We start from the raw sequence: 27,026 nt of genomic DNA, 5'->3' as shown, positions 1-27,026 counted from the left end.
CTGTTTTGTGCTCTGAAGTGTGTGTTTACCCCATTTATGAAATATTGCCATGTCTTTCGTGACTGGATGCTCTTATTAGCCATGTAAGCGTCTAATGTTTTTAAACCTAAGGGCTGCGTCTAGACTAGCATGATTTTCCGCAAATGCTTTTAATGGAAAAGTTTTTCCGTTAAAAGCATTTGCGGAAAAGAGCTTCTAGATTGGCACGGACGCTTTTCCGCAAAAGCACTTTTTGCGGAAAAGCGTCCGTACCAATCTAGACGTGGTTTTGTGCAAGAAAGCCCCGATAGCCATTTTCGCCATCGGGGCTTTTTTGAGCAAAACAGTTTTTTGCTGTCTACGCTGGGCCTCTTGCGCAAAAACATTTCCGGAAAAGGGCTTTTGCCCGAATGGGAACGTCAAAGCATTTGCACAAGAAGTGCTGATTTCGGACAGTAGAACGTCAGTGCTTTTGCGCAAAATCAAGCGGCCAGTGTAGACAGCTTGCCAGTAAAAACTTGCCAGTCTAGATGCAGCCAAGCTGTTTGTGGCAGTGAGATCCATGGGTTAATTAAGGCCTGTTTAAAAAAACAATTTCTTGTATTGTTTTTAAACATAGTTATGACATTCTCTCCTGTTTATTCACTCATGTGGTCAGAGGCTCAACATTTTAAAACAATTTAGTGCTCTTTACCTCAGTGACCTGTTTAAGCATCTTCGCCAAAGAGACAAAGCTTGTTTGTTTGCTAGTTGCCTCCAAAATGAAATTGGGAATGAACTATACCGACAAAGCCTAGAATTGTTGCTGTCTGTTCATCGCATTTAGCTTAAAATTTTACTGACTGCATTTGAGAGAATGTTCTCTGCATATAGGTTTTTCACCGAAAAGCAAGAATAGATTCTGCTACTTTTTAAATTAGTACATTCAAGCTCAATTAAAGCTAGGGGAATGTAAATGTATCTCTTAATTCACTGCTAAAAGAATTTTAAGGCTCAGAGTAGGTGACTCATCCAGTAGAACAGAATTTATTCCCTTTGTTTGTAAATGCTATTTATTGCCTTGCTTTGCATTGCTATGGCTACTGTATGTCATTGGTGAAATCAGCACACACAGTATATAAAATGAATTCAAGACCCAGTTTAAAAGATTATGCAGTTCTTTTAATAAATGATCAATTCAACGTTAACTACCTGCCATTGTGGATGATAGCTACTTGTATAAAAGCAGCAATAAAACCCATCAAAATCACCTCAACAATAAAAAATTCTTTTCTGTTAATATCATGTCACAGCCTCAAAGTCTTTCAGATTCAGCAGTACTCTAGTAATCATTCTCCAAAGTCCTGCAAGTGATTTCTATCTTTCAGCTGAATTGATGTGCAGCTCCATTTTCAATTCTTTTATTGCTAGCTATTAATATTAAATACTTAGTTAAGTGTGTTATAAACATCACTGCATTCCCTAGGCCATACAGATTGCTCTTGCTCTTAATGTTTGTAAGCAAAGCTTGTGAACAATTAATCTATTTCAGTTAAAACCTAATGTCTTGCCAATTTGGTGGCCCTTCATTCTTTTCTGAAATGCACGAAGTACAATTACTTCTGCCATCCTATTCAGCCAAACATTGAAGGCCCATAGATTTTTGAAGGGAATAGTCTGAGCTTCAACAGCTTGAGTGCTGATTCACGAAGGCATCTTTTGTGGCATTGGCAAGACAGTCTCCAATTTCCCAGCCAGAATCATTTGTCTTTGTCATTTAGACACAATGTACAGGGCTTAACGTGATCTCAGGGAAGTACCGAGTTTGTTATTGACCAATAATGGAATTTCATTATGTCGCAATGACATTTGTTTGTGCATACAACTCATTTAAATATATGCGTAGGCTTATTGCTCTGTGGAGCAAGGGCAGGGAAGTGATTTCAATGCCAGAGAGCCAAAGCAGAGTGAAAGCAAAGTGAAATGTCTGTCAGTCCTCCTATCTCCCAGGAATGGATCCAAGTCCCAAATTAGAGCTCTCATCTGGGACCTCTATCTACAGTGGGCAGAATCTAACCATCTCAAATTTTAAGAGTTTGCGGTAGTCAGATTCTGCCCGTTTTATATAGAGGTCCCATATTCTGCCCATTGTTCTAAATCCACTCACATTTTAAGAGTTGGATGTGGGTTTAGAGAACATCTAAGCTCAGAAATACTCAAGTCTCAGCCTTTTGGGTCTGCCCACTACAGAGATAAAGGGGCCTGATTCTACTCACATTTACTGTGGTGTCCATCAGAATTAATCCCATTGAATTCAACTGAGATAATAGCATATATTAGATCAGATTCTGACCTAAAAAGCTTTTGAAGCCAGAGAATGCCGTTGTGGTTTGATTCCAACCCATATCTGCTCTCAAGTTTGTAGCAGATCTGTGGTTTGGTTTGGTTTGGTTTTCAGAACATGATTCAGTGGGATTTTACAATCCCAATGATACCATGCTGTTCTGTGCTGCTGATAATTAAAGTAATGGTTGAGTGTTTTATATTAACTGCAGAGACTGTGTATTTTAGATTCATGGGGCAATTGGTCACATGAGCCTGAAAAATGTTCACCTTAAGATGCTTTGGTTTGTTGCCGGCCTCAATTTGAAAGGCGAGGCCGGTAGCACTAGTGTCATTTGGGGATGCATCATGCAGTCTTTGCTATGACAAACAGAAGTGTGTAACTGATAGTGCCTGCATTACATATTCTAATGGAGTCTTACATAATGGGTGGCTCTTTACTTGTTTAACTTTTAGTAGAACTAAATACACTGGGTCCAATTCATCCAGGGCATAACCACGTTAAAGATAATGGTGTTACACCCAACATGATTTTAGCCCATTTTGTCAGTAGGTCACACATTTAGATAATTGGGAGACAGATTTATCTTTTGATGGTTGCCGTTTTCTTAATAATAATTTGTGAAATGTTCAGAGTTTTTTCAGTAGGACAAATATTTTATTTATAAAGCTCAAGTAAGGGGAAAATCCTAATTGTATGGAAGTAAGTATAAATAATAGACATGCACTAGACTAAGTAACTGCATTGAAGATCATTGTGTGACCATTTCCTTGCCAGTATCCAGTCCCTCTCAGATCCCTCTATTTTCACCTATATATGTACTAGGCAGAATCTGCAGAAAGGTATTCAAGTACCTAAAGATACAGATAGGAGCCTAAATTTATAGCCACACTTAAGCAGGTTAAGCACTTAACTCACATTGGTTTCAACAAGAGTTAGGTATCTAGATGCCTTTAAAATAGGGGCAGTAATTTGTGATGGGGCATTCCAAGAGCTTAAGTGATCAAGGGCTGCACTCTTCCATTGCATTGAGTAGGTGTGAGATCTGGGATTGAGGTGGGGTGCAGACAGGAGCTTGAGGTAGGAGATTGAGGTGCAAGAGGGGATGTGGGATCTGGGAGGGAGCATGGGTGAAGGAGGGGTTTGTGACCTGGAGCAGGGATTTGGAGTGCAGGGTCCAGAAGAGGGTATGGGGAGCAGGAGAGTATTCTGACTGGAGGAGAGGTATAGGAAGAGGTGCAGGGGTTTGAGTTGTGGATCAGGGAGCTGAGGTACATGAGGGGGTAGGGTGCCAGCTCTGGCTGGGAGTTGCTTACCATAGGTGACTCTTGGCTAGAAGCCCAGAGGTACCCTCAGGCATACTCACTGCCTTCTGCATCTCCACATGCCACTCAAAACAGTTAGTTGTGGGGACTATGTGCTCCTTGGGAGGGGGGGCCTCTGCATGCATAAGCATGGCCCAGGCAGCTCCCATTGGTTAGAAAGTAGCCAATGGGAGCTATGAGATTGTGCTGAGGGTGAGCCAGATCCAGCAGTTTGGTGCGCTGATGCTCCCACTGGTCTGCAGACTGTATTTTGCCTTCTCCTGCTTTAAAATCTGATCTTACAGGCATCACCTATGTAGTGCTTTTGAAAATCCCACTATGTGACTCTCTGCATCTAAACATTTTGGAAAATCTAACCCGTAAATACCAGAACTATTTGGTTTTATGCAGTTAATGGTTTAATAGGTAATACTGTATTATTAATAAATGGGAAAGACATCCTGTCATTGTAAACTTCTGTCACTGTAAAGTATCAGAGTTAGTTTACGTCAAGTTTGTTTAATATTTCTTTGAGTGCATATTTGCCTATAGATAAAATCTGTATGACTGCATATTAATAATTAAAAGGTCCTTGTCAAGGTTGGTACGCCCCAAACTAGCCATGAATTTTTGTTATATGCTTCTCTTTCTCTGTTTTTCCTCAACACAAATACTTTGGTGCTTCTGCTTTGAAAAATGCTGCCCTTATGCTAATTTTCCTGTTGAGTAGTGTGGGAATTTGGAGTTTCTTCTCTAATCTCCCTGCTAGTACAGAAGGGGTTTGACCACTTCAATCCTCAGATGTCACAACATGTGCAGGACTTACTAGTAGTGAATTGCTTGTACATTTCAGCGTCGAAGTCTGTTCACACTCAAAAGGACCATGTCATGTCTAGCTGTTGTTTTGCTAGCTCCTTCTCTTCCTATCTATCTAGAACAGAGATGGGAAAAATATGGCCCGCGAATTATATCTGCCACGCCAAGCCGCTAGATCCAGCCTGCAGCCCAATGAGAGCCTCATTCAGGCCCCCTTCCCTGCTTCTACATGTTGTTGAAAGCAGCCAGCTGTAGGAGTCATGTGCTTTTCTGAGTGCCTCCACAAGAGGGGGAGAGGCTGAGTGCCTCCGTCCCTAGCAAAAACTCTCAGCTCCCATTGGTCAGAAACCCTACTTTCCAATGGCTGTATTTGTGGCTCAGGCAGCACACAAGTTCCCCTTCTCCCATGGTTTGCAGTGCTCAGAGAAGAATGTGGCTTCTGCAGCCAGCTGCTTTGACCAGCATATAGGGGTGTGGAAGTTTCCCTGCCTGAGGGACCTGCTAGGCTATTGGCCAGGAGCTACCTAGGTAAGTGCCATCTGGCTAATCTGGCACTCCAATGCCTCTTCCCCCATCCTGCACCCCATTAACCCATATCCTCTGCCCCCACTCCTGCACCTATCTCCCCTCCCAGATTCTGCAGCCCAATCCCCTCCCAGACCCTTCACCCCCTCCTACAGCTTTCCTCCAGGTCAAAATCCTGCACCCATACCCTCTCCTAGACCTTGCATCCTGTACTCCAACTCCCTGCCTCAAGCTCCCTTCTGCACCCAACCTCATACCAGACCTTGCACCTCCTCATATTTCATGGAAGAGTGAAGCCCTTGACCACCTTACCAAATTCTTGCAGTGGTCTCCCGTCAAAAGTTATTGCCCATCCCTGGGCTAGAATCTAATACAATACCTCTCTCCACCTCTAGCTATACCCCTAGGAGCCATAAACGACAACCTCATGGAGAGACCTCCAGGGAGTCTGTGGTCTATATGAGGGCGTATTGCAGTCCCCACCATGGATTTGGCCACTAACTTGGTAGATTTAGCAACTTGCTGCACTATGCAGCAGAGCAGAGCATGTTGCCCAATCTTAATAGCCCTGTGACTATGAGCAATAAGTGTGTGCACAATGGAGGAAAAAATACTGATTAATAAGTAAACCGATTTCAAGATGATGTGATAAAATAATCTTGTTACACACTATTCTTTAACAAGTGCTAAGTCAAGTTTGTCCAACTTGATTTTAATACTTGCAGCATGACAGAGGTGATGAACACACGGGAACCTGTTATGGAAGAAGGCGGCCCTTCTGCCCAAGTGAGTCCAGATGAATCAGAAACTATTTTGTATTGCTTTACAAAATCATATGCAACATAATGCAACTACAGGTTGAACCTCTCTAGCCCAGTACCCTTGGGACCTGACAGGTAGCAAACCAGAGAATTTGCCGAACCATGGGCGGTCAATATTATAGTGAGTAGTTCTTATTTTGCCGAGGCAAATAAAAGGAACAATGCTTGTAATGCTGCTTAGTAATGTATGACTGAACTGATACATCGTATATAAGCTTATGCCTAGACAAGGCGTATCAGCTCTCTTCATAACAAAGTGTTAGTCGTGTTACAACATTTTACAGTATTGGCATAAAAATATAAGTACATAAGACATACAAAACGTGCTTACACGTAGCAGCATTACCAACACTTCCACTGTTTGCTGGACTCTGAGCATACGTCTAGAATACAGGCTTCTTTTAGAAGAAGGTTTTTTTTTGGAAGAGATCTTCCAGGAAAACTCCTTCCGAAAGAGAACGTGCACACTGCAAAAGTGCATCGAAAAAGCAATCTTTTTTGAAAGAGAGCATCCAGACTGAATGGACGCTCTCTTGTATGTAAGCTGTGATTGCTATGAATGGAATGGCCACCAGGGCACCTGTGCTTTTTTCCTCTTTCCTCTTCTTCCAAAAGAACTCCCTCTTACCGGTCCACACACGCCTTTTTGTGAAACAGCTCTTTAAAAAAAGGCTTCTTCCTCATAGAATGAGGATTACCAATGTCGGAAAAACCCCTCTGTTCTTTCAAATTTCTTTCAGAAGAATGCAATTGCAGTGTGGATGTTCCTCAAGTTTTGTTGGAAAAACGGATGTTTTTCCAAAAAAACTCTGTAGTGTAGACATACCCTGAGAAGACATTTTGGGATAAATCAGAGCTAAATAATAGCACAGAGCATTGAGATCCAGGGCTGGTAGCTATAAACAAAATTTATAGGACAGCGGGAAATTTAGCCATACCCATAGTAAGCAGATACATGGGTAATTAAAATCATGCTGCACCCTGGATGTTGCTGGACCAGAAAGTGCCGGACTTAGAGGTTCAACCTGCAGTAACTTTTATAAGTTAAACAGCAGTCTAGATCAACTGACAGTAAAGGACACGGAAGAACAATGTCTAAGATAATAGGATTATATATAATCATCCTATTCAATTTTAATTTTAAGAATGTATTGTTTCTAAGCCTGTGTGAAGCAAACTACACAATTTGCTATTGACTTGATGTAATAATAAATGTTGTTCAGACTGGGAATGTTAAAAATTGTGTAATGGAGTAACCGTGTAACCACTGAAAAATCTGTATACTGTAGTGCCCACAGTGAAGCCTCCCCAGGAACAGGGCTGCCAATCCCTGCCAGCTTGGCTGCTGTAGGGGAGGCTTTGTTGAGTGTAACCAGCACCATTAAGTGATCAGCATCTGCCTATCGATTAAATGATTAGTTATTTACACTCAAACATCCCTAGTTCAGACACTCACTGGTGGAGCTACAGTGCAGACAGAGAATGAGGTTTATCAACAAGCCATAATGTATTTTTTTAAAAAGCAGATTTTGCAACTATATATAATCTCTTTCAGGATTAAACAAACATCACTCGGTGAGGATATACAGCAAATATTTCATCAAGCCTCTTATTGCTAGGGCAGTGATTTTAGGCAAACCCGATAACTGCAGACTTAAAGTGAAAAGTGAGACATTTATAGGAGAGAAATGCTTTGGCGCACAGTCACAGAATTAAGAGATTGAGAGATTCCAAGGCTAGAAGGGACCATTGTGGTCATCTAGCTTGTAATCCTTTATAACACAAGCCATAGAACTTCCCCAGAATAATTCATAAAGCACCAAGTTGATCCACTGTATCAGTTCTTTGCACAGGGACTTTAAGTTATATCTCATGGGAACTACTGCTATGTTACTCCTGTAGATGAAGTGATGGAGATTTGGTGGTGGAGCTAAAGGTTCAAACTCTGCTGATGAACTATCTAGGTATCAATATGATGCCAAATGATGGAATTTTTGGTTTTTCAGATTGCTTTGTTAAAAGCCTAGGCAATTACACACTAATTACGCCCATTTCTAGATAGAATAGAAAGAGGACCTAGCAAGGTTAAACATTGAAAATGTGGTTCAGATCTGGCTACATGACAAACTGGAACTGAAACTGAATCACAAGTCAAGTGCATTTTACCAGGATGCCTTGACTCAGAAAGTGGGAGTAAATACAAAATAACCACATGACCTTATTTTTGTAGTCCTCATCCACTTAGGCTACTAATTACCTTATATATTGCAGTAGCTGTCACGTGTCTTATCATGTCTTCTATTAGGCTGTGTCTAGACTACATCCCTTTTCCGTAAAAGGGATGCAAATTAGACATATTGCAATTGCAAATGAAGCGGGGATTTAAATCCCCCCCCCACTTCATTAGCATAAAAATGGCTGCCGCTTTTTTTCCGGCACGGAGCTTTGCTGGAAAAAAGCACCAGTCTAGACGCGGATCTTTCGGAAAATAAAGCCTCAGAGGGGATAAGGGATCTTTCGGAAAAGGCTTTATTTTCCGTAATATCCGTGTCTAGACTGGCGCTTTTTTCTGGCAAAGCTCCGAGCTGGAAAAAAGTGGCAGCCATTTTTATGCTAATGAAGCGGGGGGGGATTTAAATCCCCACTTCATTTGCAATTGCGATATGTCTAATTTGCATCCCTTTTACGGAAAAGGGATTCAGTCTAGATACAGCCTTAGAGTGTAAGCTCTTGCGGGAAAGAGATATCTCTTAGATGTCTAGGAAGCACCATTTTTGGCACTGCCACAGTATATACAGTATGTAGCTCTAAAGTCTGTACAGGTTTCCCCATCAGTAAAATAGGATGGATGACAATTCCCTACTTCACTGTGCTGTTGTGAGAGTTAGGGTTTGAAAAGCTTTCTGAAGACAGTGCTACGTAGGTAGCATGCTTACTGTGACAGACTGCTGATGAAATTAGTAATAAAACCTTTACTAGAAAATTTCACTGTTTTAACTAAACCAGTTTAAATTGTTCTAGTTAAAACTTTCCACCACTAAAATAGATGCACTTAAAATGGCAGGGCCTTCCTTATTATAGTCAGGGTAGACAGTATCACCTATTATTAAAGTTTCCTAACACTTCCCATTATAAGAGCATATTTCTAGCTGGCTAGGCAAAGAGGAGGAGCAGAGAAAAAGTGATACTAGTTGGGTGAGGAGACAGGAACTAAGAATTGCTGGAGCAGGGAAAAGGTGGTGAGAGGAGACCAATATGACTAACAGCCAGTGTGCAGGAGAACTGAGACTGGCTGGGCAAAGAGATTGAGCCAAGGAATTGTGGATGGTAAAGGAAAGGCTGAGATTAGACTAGGAGCATAGTGAAAGAGACTGGGGCTGGAAGCCAGTAGGGACAGGGATTGTGAGATGACTGAGTAACTGAAGGCTTAGTTGTGGGGAAAGAAAGATATCAGATGAGGTCAGTGTAGTGATCACCAATTGCTAGCATAGCATGCTGGAAACTGTTGGATTGCACATACTCAAGAATTATCAATGCATAGGGCAATGAGCCTAGTCCAAGCAGGCGGGAATGCCACTATGCATCCCTCAACTGTGATTACGTCAGCCAATTAAGAAGCAGAGTAAATGGTGTCCTATCCAGAACTCCTTGTCTAGAATATGGTAGCTATGACACAGAGCCTTAAAAGTATGATGGATATTAAAATAGATTGGCAAATGGGGAAGATATCTTGGAGTCAGTGAGGAGGGGGGAGTACCTCTTCCCTATGAAAGCCTTCTGCTGTACTCACCATTACAGTCAGAATAAAAAAATCAGTTATTTGTGCTATTCTGACTTGCATATAATCCAATATTTTATTAGGCTTTTCCAGATTCACGTGAGAAGTACCCCAAGCTGTCAAAAAGATTACCATCAATTGTAGTAGAGCCAACTGAGTCTGGGGAAGTTGAAAGTGGAGAGCTACGCTGGCCACCTGATGACTTGAAATCCATGGAAGACAAGAATCCCCTGGGCGACCAAAGAGTTTGCGGTCAACAGCAGCAAACGGATCTGGAAAGTATGAATTCATGATTGTCACCCTCCACTATGGAAAAATGACATTTCCAGAGAGAGTAACATGTTGGAATTCATTGCTGATACACAGAGGCCTCTAAATGGGCAGTTAGATTCTATAGGGATAAGTACCTTAGAAATACATGAGGTGAATTTAGGTATATTTATGGAAGGAATTTAAGGTTATCTACTGCGCATCTGAAATTCATAAAACTCAACACGTTTGAATGGCTAACAGACAGCTTATTGCACATTAGCACTTCACTCTGAACTGGGAAACAAATCTGTCAACAGTCATTATCCCATTCTATCTATCTGTCTATCTAGTGGGGAGGGATAGCTCAGTTGGTTTGACATTGGGGCAAATCTGTCAGGGATGGTACTTGGTCCTGCCGTGAGGACAAGGGACTGGATTCGATGAAGGTCCCTTCCAGTTCTATGAGATAGATATACCTATATGGAGATATACCTGTCTACACACACACACACCAAAGCCTAGAAGCAAAGTATTTAATAACGGTATATTTTCAAAGCATCAATGTGCGCGCGCATGCACGCACACACACGTACACACAGACGTACACACACACACACGTCAAAGCCTAAAAGCAAAGTATTTAATAACGGTATATTTCCAAAGCATCAATGTGTAATTGAAATTTGCATTAGTTCAGTATACATGCTCGCACATATCTATGTTATGACTAATAGTGTCACTGGGTGGTCAATATCTGACTGAAAGATATAAATGTGTAAGAATATACTTCTTACGAGAAGCCCTACATTATGTAAATTGTCATAGATAGTCCTTTGTCCTTGGCTGCAAGTATTTTCCTACCTTCTTGAACCTTTATGTTGTTAGCATTTAAATGCATCAACATTTGAAACCCAAACTGTATGCTTTTCTTACCCCATACTCCTAGGCTTTGTCTACACTATGGCTTTTGCTGGACGAGGCAATGCAAATGAAGCACTGATTAGCATTTTGTCGCGCTTCATTTGCATTATCTATTCCAAGCTGTTTTTGTGAAAGGGGTTTTTGTGCAAAAACAAGCAGTGTGGCCGTGGCCATTTTGCGCAAAACGGAAATGTCCACACTGCATGTTTTTATGCAAAAACCCCTTGTTGAAAAATGAGTTGGAATAGATTATGCAAATGAAGCAAGACAAAATGCTAATCAGTGCTTCATTTGCATTACCTCTTCTGGCAAAAGCCATAGTGGAGACATAGCCCTAGGCTGTGTCTACACTGGGCCACTTATTCTGGAAAATCAGCCGCTTTTCCGGATTAAGCTGCGAGCTGTCTACACTGGCCCTTGAATTTCCGGAAAAGCAACAATGCTCTACTGTACAAAATCAGCCACTATTCCGGAAAAACTATTCTGCTCCCGCTCGAGCATAAGTCCTTATTCCGGAACACTGTTCCGGAAAAGGGCCAGTGTAGTCTTTTCCGGAAAAAAGCCCCGATCGCGAAAATGGCGATCGGGGCTCTTTTCCGGAAAAGCGCGTCTACATTGGCCACAGACGCTTTTCCAGAAAAAGGGCTTTTCCGGAAAAGCAGCCTGCCAATGTAGACGCTTCTTTTCCAGAAAAACTGAAAACGGAATAGTATTCCGTTTTAAGCATTTCCGGAAATTCATGCCAGTGTAGACACAGCCCTAGTGTCTTTAGTAGGACTGCCAGTGAGAATAATAATTAAAAACCTTTCTTGTTCTTTAGCCATTTAAAACTAGCACTGTGATGCTATGAAAATAGATGTAATATAAAAATGTCACCATTTGACTAATTTCTGTGTATCCATGTCTGAAAATATTACACTTGTGTGTCTATACAAAAAGTTAAAGACAACCTTTACAGATGCAGAAAAGGATCAGGTTGTATAATCTATCTTTAGTGCAGCTCTCCTTTTAATAATGGAGATTGCCTATCTCCTAGAACTGGAAGGGACCTTGAAAGGTCATCGAGTCCAGTCCCCTGCCTTCTCAGCAGGACCAAGTACCATCCCTGACGAATTTTTGCCCCAAATCCCTAAATGGCCTCTGCAAAGATTGAACTCACAACCCTGGGTTTAGCAGGCCAATGCTCAAACCACTGAGCTATCCCTCCTTATTTCCAAAAATTGGGCAAGGACACATAGTTCTATTCTTTAAATCAGTCAAACCATTCACCAAAAATCTGGCCTGCACATCATGACCACAATATTTTTCTGAGCAAGGATAACATTATATAATGTAATTTAATGTCATTTGTACCTGATATCCTTAGTAATGGAAGTCCTATTAAATGTGATTGATAAGGGCTGGTCCTGTAGTCCTTCCTCAGCCAATACACAGCCATTGACTTCAGTGGGCATTATACCTTAAGAGGACTCAGGACTTCCCCAATTGTGTAATATCAATGTTCAGTTTCTGAAGTCACCTGTAAAGTCAAGTTGCTGTGTAGTTAGTGTCTCCTAGTTTGGATTTCACAGCTGGTTTGCAAGTACAGTTAATTACTAATTGCAAGTCTGAGCGCATACATACATATCATCTGCTTCACTGAACAGAATGAATCAAGTAATGTTGCTGTAGTCAGATGGAGAAATAAACACGAATGAACTATTTTTTTTTAAACAGATCTTTTAGCACATCCAGCTCCAGAAGTGGAAGACAATACAGATAATATTGAAAGGAGAACTGAAAAGGATGACTAGGAACTACACGGCCGCAGACGTGAAACTTCTGAGTGAATGTTGTTGAAAAGCTAACATGTTCTGAAGACATGTCAAAATAATCTGTATTTAAATCTGCAAAGGTTTTTATTTAGTACATGATAAGAAGTGTATGGGCTTTAGAACTGTTCTTTTGAACATTTAATTTTTCAGGCTGGGCTTCATATTATTTGTTTAATTTTCCTTCAGAAACAATGGGACATATTAAGAGATAGATTCCAGTTACTGTGAGATCACAAAGCAAAAATGCTCACAATTTCAATTAGCACATTTTAGTGGATTTGCCTTATTAGAGCAAGGCTGCTTTCAGGTATCAACAGCAGCAAAAGGGTTTGCATTTCTACAGAAGGAATATTTTCAAATCTAAAACCTTTCTTGTTTTTAGCCATTTAAAACTAGCACTGTGATATTACGACAATAGATGTAATATAATGTCACCATTTGACTTTGTAACTTTTTGTATAGAGACACAAGTGTAATATTTGCATACCTGGCTACACAGAAATTGGTGACACCCTTTACAGGTTCAGAAAGAGCAGTACTTTCCCTTTGACCAATTTGTGTAAATTCAAATGAACCAGCCTCTTCCTAACTGTTTTAAACAAGGAGCAAAAATTTTAGAAATGCTTTGTTGATGTACATTTCTTGAATTGGAATAGCTAAGTCACTGGTGTTTGTGCAGTGAGACTGTTTATTGTTGATTTGATGGAGTGGCCTGTGCTGTCTGTGCACACACCTTAGGGTTCAGATTCAGCCCTGGTGTAATGGAGTATTCTGTCCATCAATGCCAATAGAAATGGCCCCTGCTTACACCAAGGCTCAGTTTGCCCCGATATGTTGTGACTATTCTGTCATTATGTTTAGTGTATCAAAAATAAGTACAGAGGCCCAAACCATTCTGCCTTGACCTGTGAAAGTAGGAGAGGGGGGAGCTCAGTGGTATCACCCTTCCTCTGGACCCTGCAGAGGCCTTTCCACATGGTGTGAGTTCTGCACTGGAGGAGGGAGTAAAGATAGGGCAGTTTGTGGTAGGAATGAGTGGGTCTTGCTGGGTAAATGCATATCATCCCCCATTCTGTCCTGTCATCATTAATCAGCTCAAGTAATATGGTTTGGGGCTATATTATCTCTTCTGCTGAGTGCTGGGGGGGTGGTGGAGCTGGTGTTGGGACATAGAACCTTCATGGATGACACTGGGTTCCCCTGATTTTTCCATGTTAACTATGTCTGGAGATGGGCCCTACAGCCTTCTCTGTTAGGGGCAAAGCTTGCTCCCCAGACAGGACCCCCTGTACAGAAATTCCCTGTCCTTGGACCCCATCCCATGGAAGGTGATGATCTGGGCATAAACTAGTACCTATTTGACTGCTTGATGGCATAGTTTCAGAAGGATTCCACTATTCAACTGTGGAAAAAATGCTCTGTAAAGTATGGAATTAGAATTATCCCCATCTCTTTCCTTTTCAAGACTGGATGGGTCCCGCATTTCCAATTAACATCTCAGCTGGAAAAGGCAGCTTGTTATAGATTTAAAGAAATAATACAATTTCTTCCAGCATTTTCTCTGATTACTTTCAAGTGCATTCTTTTGTCCAGTAATAATTTTCTCTAGAGGAAGCTTTTCAGTGTGTGATGATCAATACTAATTTACTGGCCAGATGTGTTAATAAGATAATTTTATACATTCTTAACCACCAAATTTAATATATTTACATAAAAAGAATTCTGTGCAATTAATGTTTATTAGTACAAAGAAAAGACTATTTTACTTCAAAGCAACATTAATGTATGTATATATATATAGAAAGTTCATTATTTGGGGTGTTTGGGATCTGTGACCATTTTATAAGCAGTGTAGTATAGTATGATGTAATATTTGGTAGAACTTTATCCTTCAAATCTTTATAACAATCTGTTTTGCCTTTTGCCTTAGACTTTCATACCTTTGCTGTCACAAATGAGCTTGAGGGCTAAATGGTATTCTGGCTAAAGACTATCGAAAATTCAGAACAATACATAAAGGTTTCAGGAAGGCCTCAACCTGCTGCAAGGCTTGGCTGCTGACTCTTGTTAGCCCTTTCTGCCTGAAGGTCGTAGTGGTACAGCTCCTATCCTCCCCCCCACAAAAAAACCCCAAATGTTAAGATTTTTGTTTGAGTAACACATTGAGTATTCACAGGCCTGTTGACAGAAATTTTGGGCCCCTTGACAACACATCAGTGGGTCCTCTGCCTCCTCAGAGAGATCCACAACCCCCCCCCACCCAGAGAAATCCCAAGCACCACCCCTCAATCAGAGGACTCCCTAGTCAGTTGCTGCCCCATCCCCCACTTGCGTGGAGGCGTCCCTCCCACTCTCCTCATCCTCTGCTCCCCCAGCCATCCCCAGACCAGCCCTGCTCCCCAGCATTCTTGTACCCCCGCCTACCCATGCTTGCTCCTTTGCCTTTCCAGTCTGGTTCCTCCGCCCCCCTCAGTCCTCGCTTCCTGCAGTCCTGTGCCCAGCTCTACACCCAAAGCTCAGCTCAGTTCCCTCTCTCTCTTCCCAGCTTGGCTCCCCCTGCCATTCCCAGTCTGGCTCTCCCCTCCCTGCTCACTCAGCCCCCTCTTCCCCAGTCCAGTCACTCCAAGGATGTGAGCCCAGGTTCAAAACAGCAAGGAGCTCCTGCCCCCACCACTGCTGATCTGAGCACAGGGCTTAAAGCAGCAGGAAGCTCCAGTTCCCCCTCCCTCCCTGCTGCTCTGAATCTGAACTCTGCGGTTCTCTGTAGCTGCTGCTATCGGAGCTCTGTTTAAAAGGACTGAGTCAGGGTTCACCGGGCCCCTGTGAAATTGCCCCCTTTGTCCCTCCTTCCCCTGTTGGTGGGCCTGAGTATCCAAAGACCAGGCACGGAGGCAGTGATAACACAGCACTGACAGAAGCATGACAGCAAGCCCTAAGTTTGCATGAGCTACATCACTTCCACTCTGACAGGGAAAAAAAAGCAACAGGGATCCAACTGCAGCAATGAGGCAGCTAAGTGGGTGTGTGGCATGCTCTAAAACACTATACTTTTGCTTTCCCTGTCAAGAATTTCACAACATTCTGGAAAAATCCTGGGTTTAGAGCTCTGAAAATCCATTGAAATAATAACCTGCAGCTTTGTCCAACTGTACTTGTATTGACATACCATCTCATTTATTTTTCCTTTCAAAATGGAAAAAAAAAGTTGATTACTCCCCAGTGTTCTCTTTCTGCTTTTGGATACTCACCCCTTCTTACCCTATATGGACCGTCTCCTGTTTCCAGCTGCAGACAAAGGGACTTTCCTAAGAACAGTTCCCAGGAAGCACAAAAAAACCTTTTAGGCATATATTGGCTAGATAGCTGTCCAGTATTACTTTAAGTAGATGTGACTATAGCCCATATAGAGTTGCTGTACTTTCTCATCCATTCAACCTAATAATTTTCCTCTGCCTTTTTTCCTCTTTCATATTGGTCCTTTTAAGCATTTCAGTTGAAGCAAATGGATTCTTAAAATTAAAGCTTTCTACTAAAGCCAAATGGCTTTAGTTTAACACACTCACAGACCAAAAAAAGTATTTTACTGAAAGTGAGCCAGAGATTCTAAAGAAAAGAGCAAGGTGGAAAGAGAGAAAATTGTTTTTTAAAAGCAAGCCCTATTTCTTCAACTTGCAGGTTTGTATGTGTCAAATTATTTTGTCTCTGTACAACAGTGTTGTCTATCTGAAACTCAATGGTTATTTTGTATTTTTTTTCTGGATGAAAAAAAACTTTTAGAAACAAAAAAAGACATTGTCATATTTTTCTAGTCTAGCTTGTAGTATATTTAATGTAGCGTGGAAAAAGTTTTATGGACTAAGACATTATTAGATTTTGCTCTATTTCAGTTCTTTCCAATTTTGTAAAATGTCATCTGTACATAACATTCAACTACTGTATGTCCTGTAGATGTATTACACAATTTAGTCTATTAAAAGCCTATAATGGACCTACATACAGAGCTGGTATATCCAAGACTTATTGGTTGAAAAATACAAAGGGGCAATCGGGTCTGTGCATTTCCTGTTCCACATATAATACAGAAGCCATTTTCGTGAGTCAGTTAAGCAAATTCATGCTCTGCAAACGGAATGGTCTCACATGGTTTTTCATGCTGTCAGTGGCCACTTTCCTTTGTATAATCTATTCTAAATTCAACTCCAGTTCCGTATATACAGTATACACCCCCTCTTTTTCCTACAGCTGTTCCCAGACAAGGGAACTCAGAACTCACTGGTTATGTCTCATCTTTAAAATGATAAAGGCTTGAATTTCTCGTATTCATGTAACCTTCTAAATTTTGATGCCCTATGTTGCATGAATCATGAGTACTGGGCCAACTGACTTATTTTCATTCATCTTTCAATACAATGCACATTTTAAACACTTGTTTGAAAGACTGTGATAGTGCCCAGTAGGGACTGATGTTGCTGGAAATTCTGTATTTATTCTGGAAAAGCAGCATCATAGAACAGAAAAGATGAGAGTGGAATAAATCATCCTGGCACAATGTATTCTAAAAGTGTCATGTTACTGAAAGGATAAAGATCATGAAACTCAAGCACTGGACTCTGTCAATCATTCTTACAATTACTATTAAAAAAGGAAGCAGGAGAGGTTGCAACATTTTGTGGTATGTGTGTCAGGGAAGCAGAAGTTATATAGAGATCTGGCAAATGCTTTTCCTCAGTAAAGACTGGGACCTGCTTTCTGACTGTTCTATGCCACCATCTATGCTTGCTTGAGGCATAGGATAGGGGAGGCTGTCTTCCATTAGTATGTGCTTATGTACACCCCATCATGGCAGTACTTCTGCACCTCACAAGCTACCTAATTTAGGTGCCAAACATCCCCCCACCACCACACACACCATATTCTCTCCGGTTTGTAGTCAGGAAACTGAAATACAGCATCTATTAAGTGGGACTTTCCTAAACTTTCATAACAAGCCTGTAGCTGACCTAAAAGTTGAACCCAATTTTTGGAAACCTAGTCTACCACCCAGTGCACTAGACCATCCTGCCGATGGCAACACCAGAAATGATACAGCATTGGAGCTCTCTTTCACACAGTATGGTGTTCATACACTTGAGAAAACCATTTGACCCATCTTGCTTATCCTAGAAATATCTGATTTCAGCAAGTGCCACCAAATGGATTTTAGGTGCACACAAGGAGATTTAAGCAGTATCATGATTCTTACTGTTATATTTCAATGTGTCGGTCTAAGTCAATGGGTAATGACCCTTTAATTAGGATGAAGCATGATGACAGCATTATGCTTTCACCAACCTACCAATAGATATATTTTAAAAACTAACTAAAATCCAGCTCTGAGTCTCAGATCTGAAAAAGATTTGAGAACTGCTTGGATGATCTGTTGTAGAACTGTAACCAAAAGAGATCCTGGGATGCATAAACGGGAATCTCAAGTAGCACAAGAGAGGTGATTTTATCTCAGCATTTGTCACTAGTGTGACCAGTGCTGGAATACTGTGCCAGTTCTGGTGTCCGCAGCTCAGGAAGGATATTTATAAATTGGAGAAGGTTCAGAGAAAAGCAAAGGCATGGTTAAAAGATTAGACGAAATGCCTTATTGTGACAGACCCCAAGAACTCTAAAGCTATTTGGCTTAAAGTGAAGGACCAGAGAGTCCTGGGGTGCTGTGGGGAGTGTGTGTCAGGGGGCGGGAGCCCAGCATTATGCAGGAGAAGCCTGGCACTTGGCTCAGCTGGGCTGCAAGGGGCAGACTGGAAGCTGGTGTGCAGCTCAGCTGGGCTGTGGGGGGAAGAAGAGGCTGGGAGCCAGCACATGACTCATCTGGGCTTTGGGAGCTTGGGACCTGGAGACAGTGCGTGGCTCAGCTGGGCTGCAGGGGGAGCCAGAAATGACCTTGGCCTGGAAAAATCCCTCATTCAGGACCAGTCAGGCCCCAAGGGTGCTGGACCAGGAAGGTTCAACCTGTGTAAGTATCTCTCTGGGGAATAAATATTTAATACTGGTCTCTTTGATCGCACAGAAAAGGGCATAGCATGATCCGGAGGTTGGAAGCTGAATCTAAACAAGATCAGATTGGAAAAAGGGGCTGAATTGTTGCTAGGGTAACTAACCATTGGAACAATTTACCAAGAGTTGTGGTAGATCACTGACCATTTTAAGATCAAGATAGGGTGTGTTTTTCTAAAAGTTCTGCTCCTGGAATTATTTTGGCAAAGTTCTATGATCTGTGCTTTACACAGGAAGTCAGACTAGATGATCAAAATGGTCTCTTCTGGATTTAACATTACATGGATTTCATTGATTCTAAGTGCTACTGTTTTCATGCATATTTATTCAGCCTTCTTATTTGTGTCTCCTCTGTGATGTATGCTTCTTGACATTTTTACGTGAAGGGTAACATACATCTTTCAAGTGAAGTGGCCCTCTAAGGCACTATTCAGAATGGATAATCTGATTGTTGTGGTGTATTGTACTAAGTGCCACTTTTGTACCAAACCACATCCTAGTTTGAGTCTCCATTAACCCCAATACAGAAGAGATCTGACACAAAACATTGGGAAGCATGGGAAAATATTGTATTCACAGGAGAGCTCATGTCCAGCCCAAGGAGGTAAATTCAGTATGGGGCTGAATGCTGCTGTGCTTCTATGATGGAAGAGTAGACCCGAGCAGATCCTGGCTGGGATATGGTCCATGACATGCTCTGCATCTTGCCTTCACCTGCAGGTTTTCAGACATGATGAGCGCTCATGTGATGAAAGTCCACAGCTCCCTTTTACTTCCATGGAAGTTTCATGGTTTCCAAGGAAAATGGACTCAAAGGGCAACTTCCACTGGCTTCAGTGGTGATTGGATCAGGCCCTAACTCTCTCTCACTGGATGCCCAATGTTAGTAGGCACCTAAAAATTTAAGACCTGACCTCTCCATGCCTCAGCTTCCCCATTTATAACATTTTCATTGAGTCAAAGAAGTGTTGTGAGGCATCATTCATTAGTTTTTGTAGCATTGCCTGGTCTTGTGATCATCAGTACATGAGTGATTTTGCAGGTGGCCAATTCACAAATTTCCCCTTCCCCAAAATGGCCACTGTCTCCTATTACTGTTATTGTGGCTGTAGCCAGAAAGGTTTGCTGCCATTTCCCTACAACTTATGTGCATATGGAAGCGAGGCAGCTGTTGATAAAAGTGCCATCTCCTATTGTCGTCAATGAGATTTAAGCCAAATGGCTTCCACTCTGAGCTTTGGGGACTGCACAAGATATGGGGACTATGAGGAGCAGCAGAGATACTGTGAAAGGTGCATGGGGAGAATGAGGTGGGAGCAGGAGACAATTTTAGGGGAATGGGGTACAGGGTGTTGCAGAGTACAGAGAATAGTGATGGGCAGATGGATGGCAGCTACCCCAGCCAAGAGGTAGTGGTGAGAAAGGGAAGACCCCTCTGAGCAGCCAGGAAAGGCAGTGTTGCTGCTCTCATAAATTGAGTATGAGTCACAGGAGTTTGGTGCCTGCAACATACCTGCCTTGCCACTGAACCCTGATTTCATGAATACCCCTTGAGCAGAGAATGCAAGGGAGTGAATGGCAGTGGAGCAGGGCTGTTGGGTGAAGACAGTAATAGGAAATGGAAGTTCCTCTAGGTTAAGGATGAGAAGAGAGTAAGAAGAGTCTTTCTATGAGCAGCCAGGGAAAGCCATGCATTTGCGTGTGCATTACAGGTAATTTTTTCAACTTGAAATGATGGCACATTGGCAGACAAATAGAGGGGAATTAAACAGTCAAGAGGCAAACTACAACATGTGATTTGATTTTTTTTAATCATTAATTTGGGTGCAAATCACATTTTTGAAGGTCTGACTCATGATAGCTGATTAGGGTTGGCAGTGCTGGATTTGGGAGGTGCCCCTATGCTATAGAGTACCATAGAAAAGCTTATTACTACATAACTAATTTTTCAGTGCCTCATGATATAAATAAGTTGTTTGGATAAATGAGTTCCCTGGAGGCTACAGGATAGTCCCTCTTTATCAAAATCCTGGCTGCAGAAGTTGAATTGGGATGTTGAATTGCAGAACTAATGGTGATCAGTGAACCAGTACATTTACCCATCAGTTACTATCTTGTATTCCATGATTTTTACAAAACCTAAGGGCATGTCTCAACTTATAGCTAGATCCACACTGCTATGATTGATGAAATGGTGTTGACTTAGCGAGTCTGGCAAAGACCCATTAAATTGATGGTAGAGTACTGTCCCATTGACTCCCATACTCCAACTCCCTGGCTACGTCTACACTGGCCCCTTTTCCAAAAGGGGCATGTTAATTTCACAGGTCGTAATAGGGAAATCCGCGGGAGATTTAAATATCCCCCGCGGCATTTAAATAAAAATGTCCGCCACTTTTTTCCGGCTTTTAGAAAAGCCGGAAAAGAGCGTCTACACTGGCCCCGATCCTCCAGAAAAAAAGCCCTTTTCCGGAGGATCTTATTCCTACTTTCTAAAAGCCGGAAAAAAGCGGCGGACATTTTTATTTAAATGCCGCAGGGGATATTTAAATCCCCCGCGGATTTCCCTATTACGACCTGTGAAATTAACATGCCCCTTCCGGAAAAGGGGCCAATGTAGACGAGCCCCCTGAGAAAAGTTAGGTAAACTGGCAGGAGAGCATCTCCCATTGACAGTGCAGAGTGCACTCTGCTGCACGTCGACCTACACTATGTTGACTTCAGTTATGTAACTTGCATAATTGAAGTAGCGTAATTTAGGTGGACTTGCAGCTGCACTGTACACCAGCTCTAAATCTCTGGTCCTTGTAAAAGTTACAAAAATGTGAAATGAGTGTAACCAATATACAAATGTCTGCACGAATCAGCAGCGAGCCTGAAACAACAGCTTAGATTTCAGAGTTATTTTTCAATATCAGTGTTCATTTCAGTGCTGATGATTGTAGCAGAAAAAAACCCAGTAAAGATGCTGCTTATCCCACTAACACAGGCTAAGGATGTAAAAGGGTAACTGGCAAGCAGCTCTCTTAACCTTGCAGATCCCTAGGGGTAGGAGATCATATTTCCTGCCTCCTTTGCAGTAAAAAATTTCAAGACTACATCCTGGGGATGTCTATACTGCAATCAAAGGTATGGTTACAGCACTGATTGGTGCACCTACATTAGATTATGCCTTTGATTGCAGTGTAGACAGACTCCATAAGGCAAACTTGGTTTCTATGGATACCTGCAAAAGCTACTGTTTATTAAGAGGTCAAATGAAGGAAATGAAGTTTGTTTTCAAACTACCTTCATGTAAGATAACATGAGGTGATCTCAGTTCTGCAGCAGTGGACTTAGTCATGGAAGATCCTCTCTTGCGTGGAGTGGTTTGTGGGAAAACAGCAATTGGATGATATTCCTATTTTCCTCCAACTCTGTATTGTTGCATGTACCATGTTTGCCTAGCATTAATGCCAATAGCATTATTACCATGCCCAGCATGCCATGCAGAATAATAGACCTGATCCTTCATGCATTGAAGCCAGTGGGAATTTTGATCACAATTTCAAGGGTCGTAAGATTAGGCCTAATGAGTTTGGGTGACAGCAGCCTTGGGGGAAGAAGGGAAGGATTCAGTGCTTCACAGGAAAGAGAAATGGAGAAAAAAAAAAAAAAAAAAAACACTAAAAAAGCCAGTCAACTCCAGAGTTAAGGCCAAATCCTCCTGTCTGTCTTACCAGCCCAAATCCAGAGCAACTGTTGACTCAGTGGATCACCAGAGCAGAATCTTTCCCTCAGTTTTTACAAGCTATTCCCAAAACAGAAATATTATGCACTTTCCCCTTCCCCTCGCTACCAGTCTCAATTTAAACCTTTTCCTGTCCAATGTTAGCTGCCATTTTAACACTGCAACCACATTCAGAATCCTCTGTTAAAAGTAACAGCTGAATTGCATGAGCTCAGTACACATCTTAAATTAAAGCAAAGTCTCTGAGGTGTGATTGGAACTGAGGAGACACATCTGAATCCAGTTGTTTACATAAATGCTAAGGTGGTGCTCCCTATTTTTAGTAAGGCTGGGTTAAATAAAGTGTCTTATTCATCTGTCAGGTTTTAAAATGAATTCCAGTGAGGACAAAGAGGCTTGTGTCTATATGCAGAACTAAATCCACCCTGTCTTGTTCCAAGGGTGAGTCAAAATAAGACTAGAAAATTATTTGTGAGGTCAGCATGAGCTACCATTCTGCTGGAAATTGTTTCTATGTTTTCATATTCATTATGTGAGGAGAGGGGAAGTACTTGGAATAATACCAAGCATCAGCACACAGGACAAAATGACCACTGTGGAACTACTTTGAACTTACTATAGTATGGCACTGACTAAGGTACAAATTTGGCTCATTGGGTCCCAAAGAAATAAAACATGAATTGTTATTTTATTTGATAAGGTTATATAAATTCTGCTTTGCATAAATGCTGAATATATTGAAATAAGCACAGAACATGAGTACTATTAGGACGCTAAGTCCCTGACCTAAGGAAGGCCAGCTCTCTGATCAAGTACAGAGCTACTGTATTTTTTAAAGCTTGATTTGTTTGTATAAGCTGAGTATTTGTTTGTTCACCATGCAAAAATGAAATACATTAGGTAAGAAGTTCATTCTTGTGCTGAATACTAATATGAACAACATCACTTAGATGATAAAATTCATGTTAGCTAATAAGAAAGAACTCAAAATTTAACCCAATCACATGTACTTAATTATTAAAATAAATTATGAAAATTTAAAAGGAATCCTACAAAAAGTGGAAACATGGACCAATTGCTAAGGATGAGTACAAAAGAACAGCACAGATATGTAGGGGCAAGAGCAGAAAGGGTAAAGCACAAAATGAGTTACACCTAGCAACACATATAGAAGACAAGAAGAAGAGATTCTATAAATACAGTAGACCAGGATCTACTGGTAGCTCTTGGAGCCTCTGATGGGTGATCCCGACTGGTTTGACCAAGAGGCTGGCAAGTGCCAGCACTTCAGCTGCCCCTCCCCGAAACTGCTGCTCATCTCCTGCCCTTTATCTTGGAGCTGCCCCTCCCTCTGGGGAGCCTCTTGCTTGCTGTGCAGGCCAGGAGAAGGACAGAAGGGCTGCTGATGTCAAGGTGTCCCCTCCCACTCTGTATCCTTTCTCCATAGAGCAGAGAGAGGGCACAACAAAACTTGGGAGGGAGTTTGCTGGCTGCTTTAGGGAGTGCTCCATGGCTGGGGAGGGGTGAGCCTGCCTTAGCCCCACTGCACCAACAACCAGGAGCCACCAGCAGTGCCCAGCTGGAGCCCACATCCCAAACGCCTACCCCAGTCATGAACTCCTCCTTCACCCCAAACTCCCTGCATCCAAATACCATCCCAGACCCTGCACCTGGAACCCCCTCCTACATCCCGTCTGCCCCAAGAGAAGCTCAGAGCCTCTCTCACACTGCAGATCCATTAATCGAAGACCAGAGCCTGCTCCCCAACCCTCTGCACCACCCTGATGAAAGTGAGTGAGGATGGGCAAGAGAAGAAGGATGGAATGAGCAGGGGCGAGGCCCCAGAGAAGGGATGGGAGGGAGGTGAGGCAAGGGTATTAATATTGAGGTAAATCTTGGATTGCACTTAAATTCAAAAAGTGATCTCATGCTTAAAAAGGTTGGGGACCCCAGTAGATCCATGATTAGTAGGAAAGAAATTGTAAGTCCCCTACGTAACAGGAAGGAGAGCTAATAATTAATACAACCAAGAAGCCTGTGGTATTTAATGCCTATTTTGCTTAAGTCTTTTTTTGTAAAGTTATTTGTGACCAGATGCTTTTGGGCACCACATTTTAAGAACAATATGGACAAACTGTGACAGGGAACCAGAGAACTACAAAAATGATAAAGGGTTTACAAAATCTGACCTAGGAAAAATAGTTAAAAAAATTGGGCTTGTTTAGTCATGAGGAAAAAGAAAGACTAAGGGAGGAATGGATGTCTTCACGTGTGCTGAAGGCTCTTACACAGAGAACAGTGATCACTTGTTCTGCAAGACCACTGACACTAGGAAAAGAAGTAATTGATTTTATCTTTAGTAAGAGAGATTTAGGTTAAATAATAGGAAAAACTTCATAACTATAAAGGTAGTTAAGTACTGAAATAGGCTTCCAAGGGAAGTTATAGAATTCTGGTAATTTTAAATGGTTAAACAAATCCCTGAGATGGTCTAAATATACATGGTCTTGTTTCAGCACAGGGGGATACAGAGTCAGATAATGGGCTGACCTGCAGGTTAACAGGCAGCCACCTAACACCTTCTCCCCCCCCCCCCCCTGCGGCCCCACACATACATGCCCAAGGTGACTGTGCAAGCACAAGGTGAAAGGGCACTTTGCTTCTACTTCTGAAAGGAGCAACAAAATATGTTGTGTACTGCAACTAACCCCATGTCCTCCCAGTGGACTCCAGCTCAGACCTTTGCCGCAGGATACTCTGAGTAGCTTCTTTGCTATTTTTCCTGCTCCAGCAGTCAGAAGTGAGTTCTAATAGGGGGGTGCTGTAGGAAGCCAACTCTCTCAAAGTACTGGATTTGTTTGCTTGAAAGAGAACTAAAACTCAGCAGCTTGGAGTATCTTAAACCTCATTGCCATGTTCTCTCTGGACTAGCAGGAAACCTTTGGATACATTTTTCCTACATAAAAGGTTTACATGTATATGTCTTAAAATAGAAATGTTTTTGCCACAGAATTCTGCCAAAAGAAGTGGTTGGTAGTCTAGGGTTACAGTGAAAATTGTTTTACAAGTGATCTAGATCGAGTACAGCACTGAAATGGAGATTTGGTTAACTCCAACACATATGTTTAGTAAGAAAATATAGATAGGCTTGGGAAAACACCATGTTGTGTTCATAAAAGGCCTTGCTATCTACGTGTACAGGAGATATACAAGATCAGACAAGCAGTACTGCATTAATGTTATAAAGTGATACAAAATGAAGGGTATAAGATCTAGTGACTAAAGAAAAGGACTGATAGCAAGAAAGATACTGGGCTTTAATCTAGCCTGACCCACTGAATTATTGCCTGCATTTTAAGTATGTAATTTGACCTTTTGTTTTTCAGTCAGATACCATGGAATATTGGATAAACTGTGGCTCCTCAGTGAGAAACAGATATTGTATTTGAATTAACTTTCCTGCTTGAATGAATTATCCACATTTATTCTTGCTTATACAGGCAGTCCCCGGGTTACATGGATCCGACTTACATCGGATCCCTACTTACAAACGGGGTGAGGCAACCCCGCACTAGCTGCTTCCCCCCAGCAGACCAGGGAGACGCGAAGCTAGCGCCCCCGCCAGCAGGACCAGGGAGACGCGGAGCGGCTTTTCTCAGCAGACACCTCAGCTTGAGAATAAAGGACTGAGGGAAGTGAGGTGTGGAAGAATAAAACTGAGCTCTGGAGAAATGTTTGGCTAGAGTTTCCCCTACAATTTGTACCAGTTCCGACTTACACATAAATTCAACTTAAGAACAAACCTACAGTCCCTATCTTGTACGTAACCTGGGGACTGCCTGTATAGCAATTTACCTCCATTTAACACTTTCCCCCACCATTAGGTATAACTCTGTGCAGAAGAACTCAAAAGACAACTGAGGCTACTTCTGCTCCCATGGCTTCCTGTGATTACTAGTGCACCCTAGCAGCTTGTGTTAGTAAATAAAGCTTTTCATTGAGTTGGTGTTTATTTTGTTTTATTCCATCTAATTTTTCTATACTGCACTTTAAAAAAAATGTGTAAGACTGTGATTAAAATTCTCATGTTGAATTCTGCACATGCTGACACTAAAATCAGAAAAGCAGTATATGCCAGTACTTCTACAGAGTACTATGTTTTCCTGGCAACTTGTAGACTAACTTATCCTGTAATTAAGCTGTATCTACTTCTTTTGGATCTGTATTTTCTAAGATGATGCCATCCTCTGAGTAACAGCAGTAGTGTTTTAATTTACCAGTTCAAAGCAAAGAGCTCTTGATGGGAATTTATGAAGGAAAAGGAATACCACATTCTCTCCTACCAAATCATAGTTCTGAGATACACAGTTCATATGATACAAGTATAATACAACAGTGCATTTATTTATGCTGGTGCAGTGCAGCATATTTGGTGAATTTGCTTATCAACCTAGGATTCTTCTCTCAGATCAGGTTTATGCTAATATGAAGCATAAAGGGACTTACTCTTGTTGCATTTACTATTGCACGTTCTCAGCCTGATCGACTTAGTATCAGCTACTTATTAGGAGGACTCCCTGATTACATTACAGCCACACTACAGGTCACATAGAACATTTCCACTCATATCTTTCAGGGCACTCGTCCAATCTTCCAAATGCACACTCCTCATTCATAATCTTTATACTGCTTCTAGAAAAAATCCCTCTCTCCCTTGA

The 27,026-nt window shown here is 41.7% G+C and overlaps 1 protein-coding gene and 1 long non-coding RNA gene across 3 annotated transcripts in view; one reads left to right on the top strand and one right to left on the bottom strand.

Moving 5' to 3' along the window:
* The window catches only part of LOC102460578 (protein LBH), a 36,433-nt gene extending 19,300 nt beyond the window's left edge, over positions 1 to 17,133 (top strand). For both annotated transcript variants that reach the window (XM_075926509.1, XM_075926511.1), the window contains exons 3-5: positions 5,673 to 5,733; positions 9,630 to 9,825; positions 12,436 to 17,133. In XM_075926509.1, coding sequence (XP_075782624.1) covers positions 5,674 to 5,733; positions 9,630 to 9,825; positions 12,436 to 12,512 — 333 coding nt within the window. In that variant the 5' untranslated portion in view covers position 5,673 and the 3' untranslated portion in view covers positions 12,513 to 17,133. The remainder of the gene's footprint in view (positions 1 to 5,672; positions 5,734 to 9,629; positions 9,826 to 12,435) is intronic.
* LOC142828954 (uncharacterized) overlaps positions 1 to 27,026 on the bottom strand; it is a 142,913-nt gene that overhangs the window by 51,174 nt on the left and 64,713 nt on the right. The gene's annotated exons all lie outside the window — the stretch shown is intronic.

The sequence above is a fragment of the Pelodiscus sinensis genome, chromosome 4 (assembly GCF_049634645.1).
Source record: "Pelodiscus sinensis isolate JC-2024 chromosome 4, ASM4963464v1, whole genome shotgun sequence".
NCBI classification, from domain to species: Eukaryota; Metazoa; Chordata; order Testudines; family Trionychidae; genus Pelodiscus; species Pelodiscus sinensis.
The sequence above is the reverse complement of the archived record's forward strand: the minus strand, read 5'-3'. Positions and strand labels throughout refer to the sequence as shown.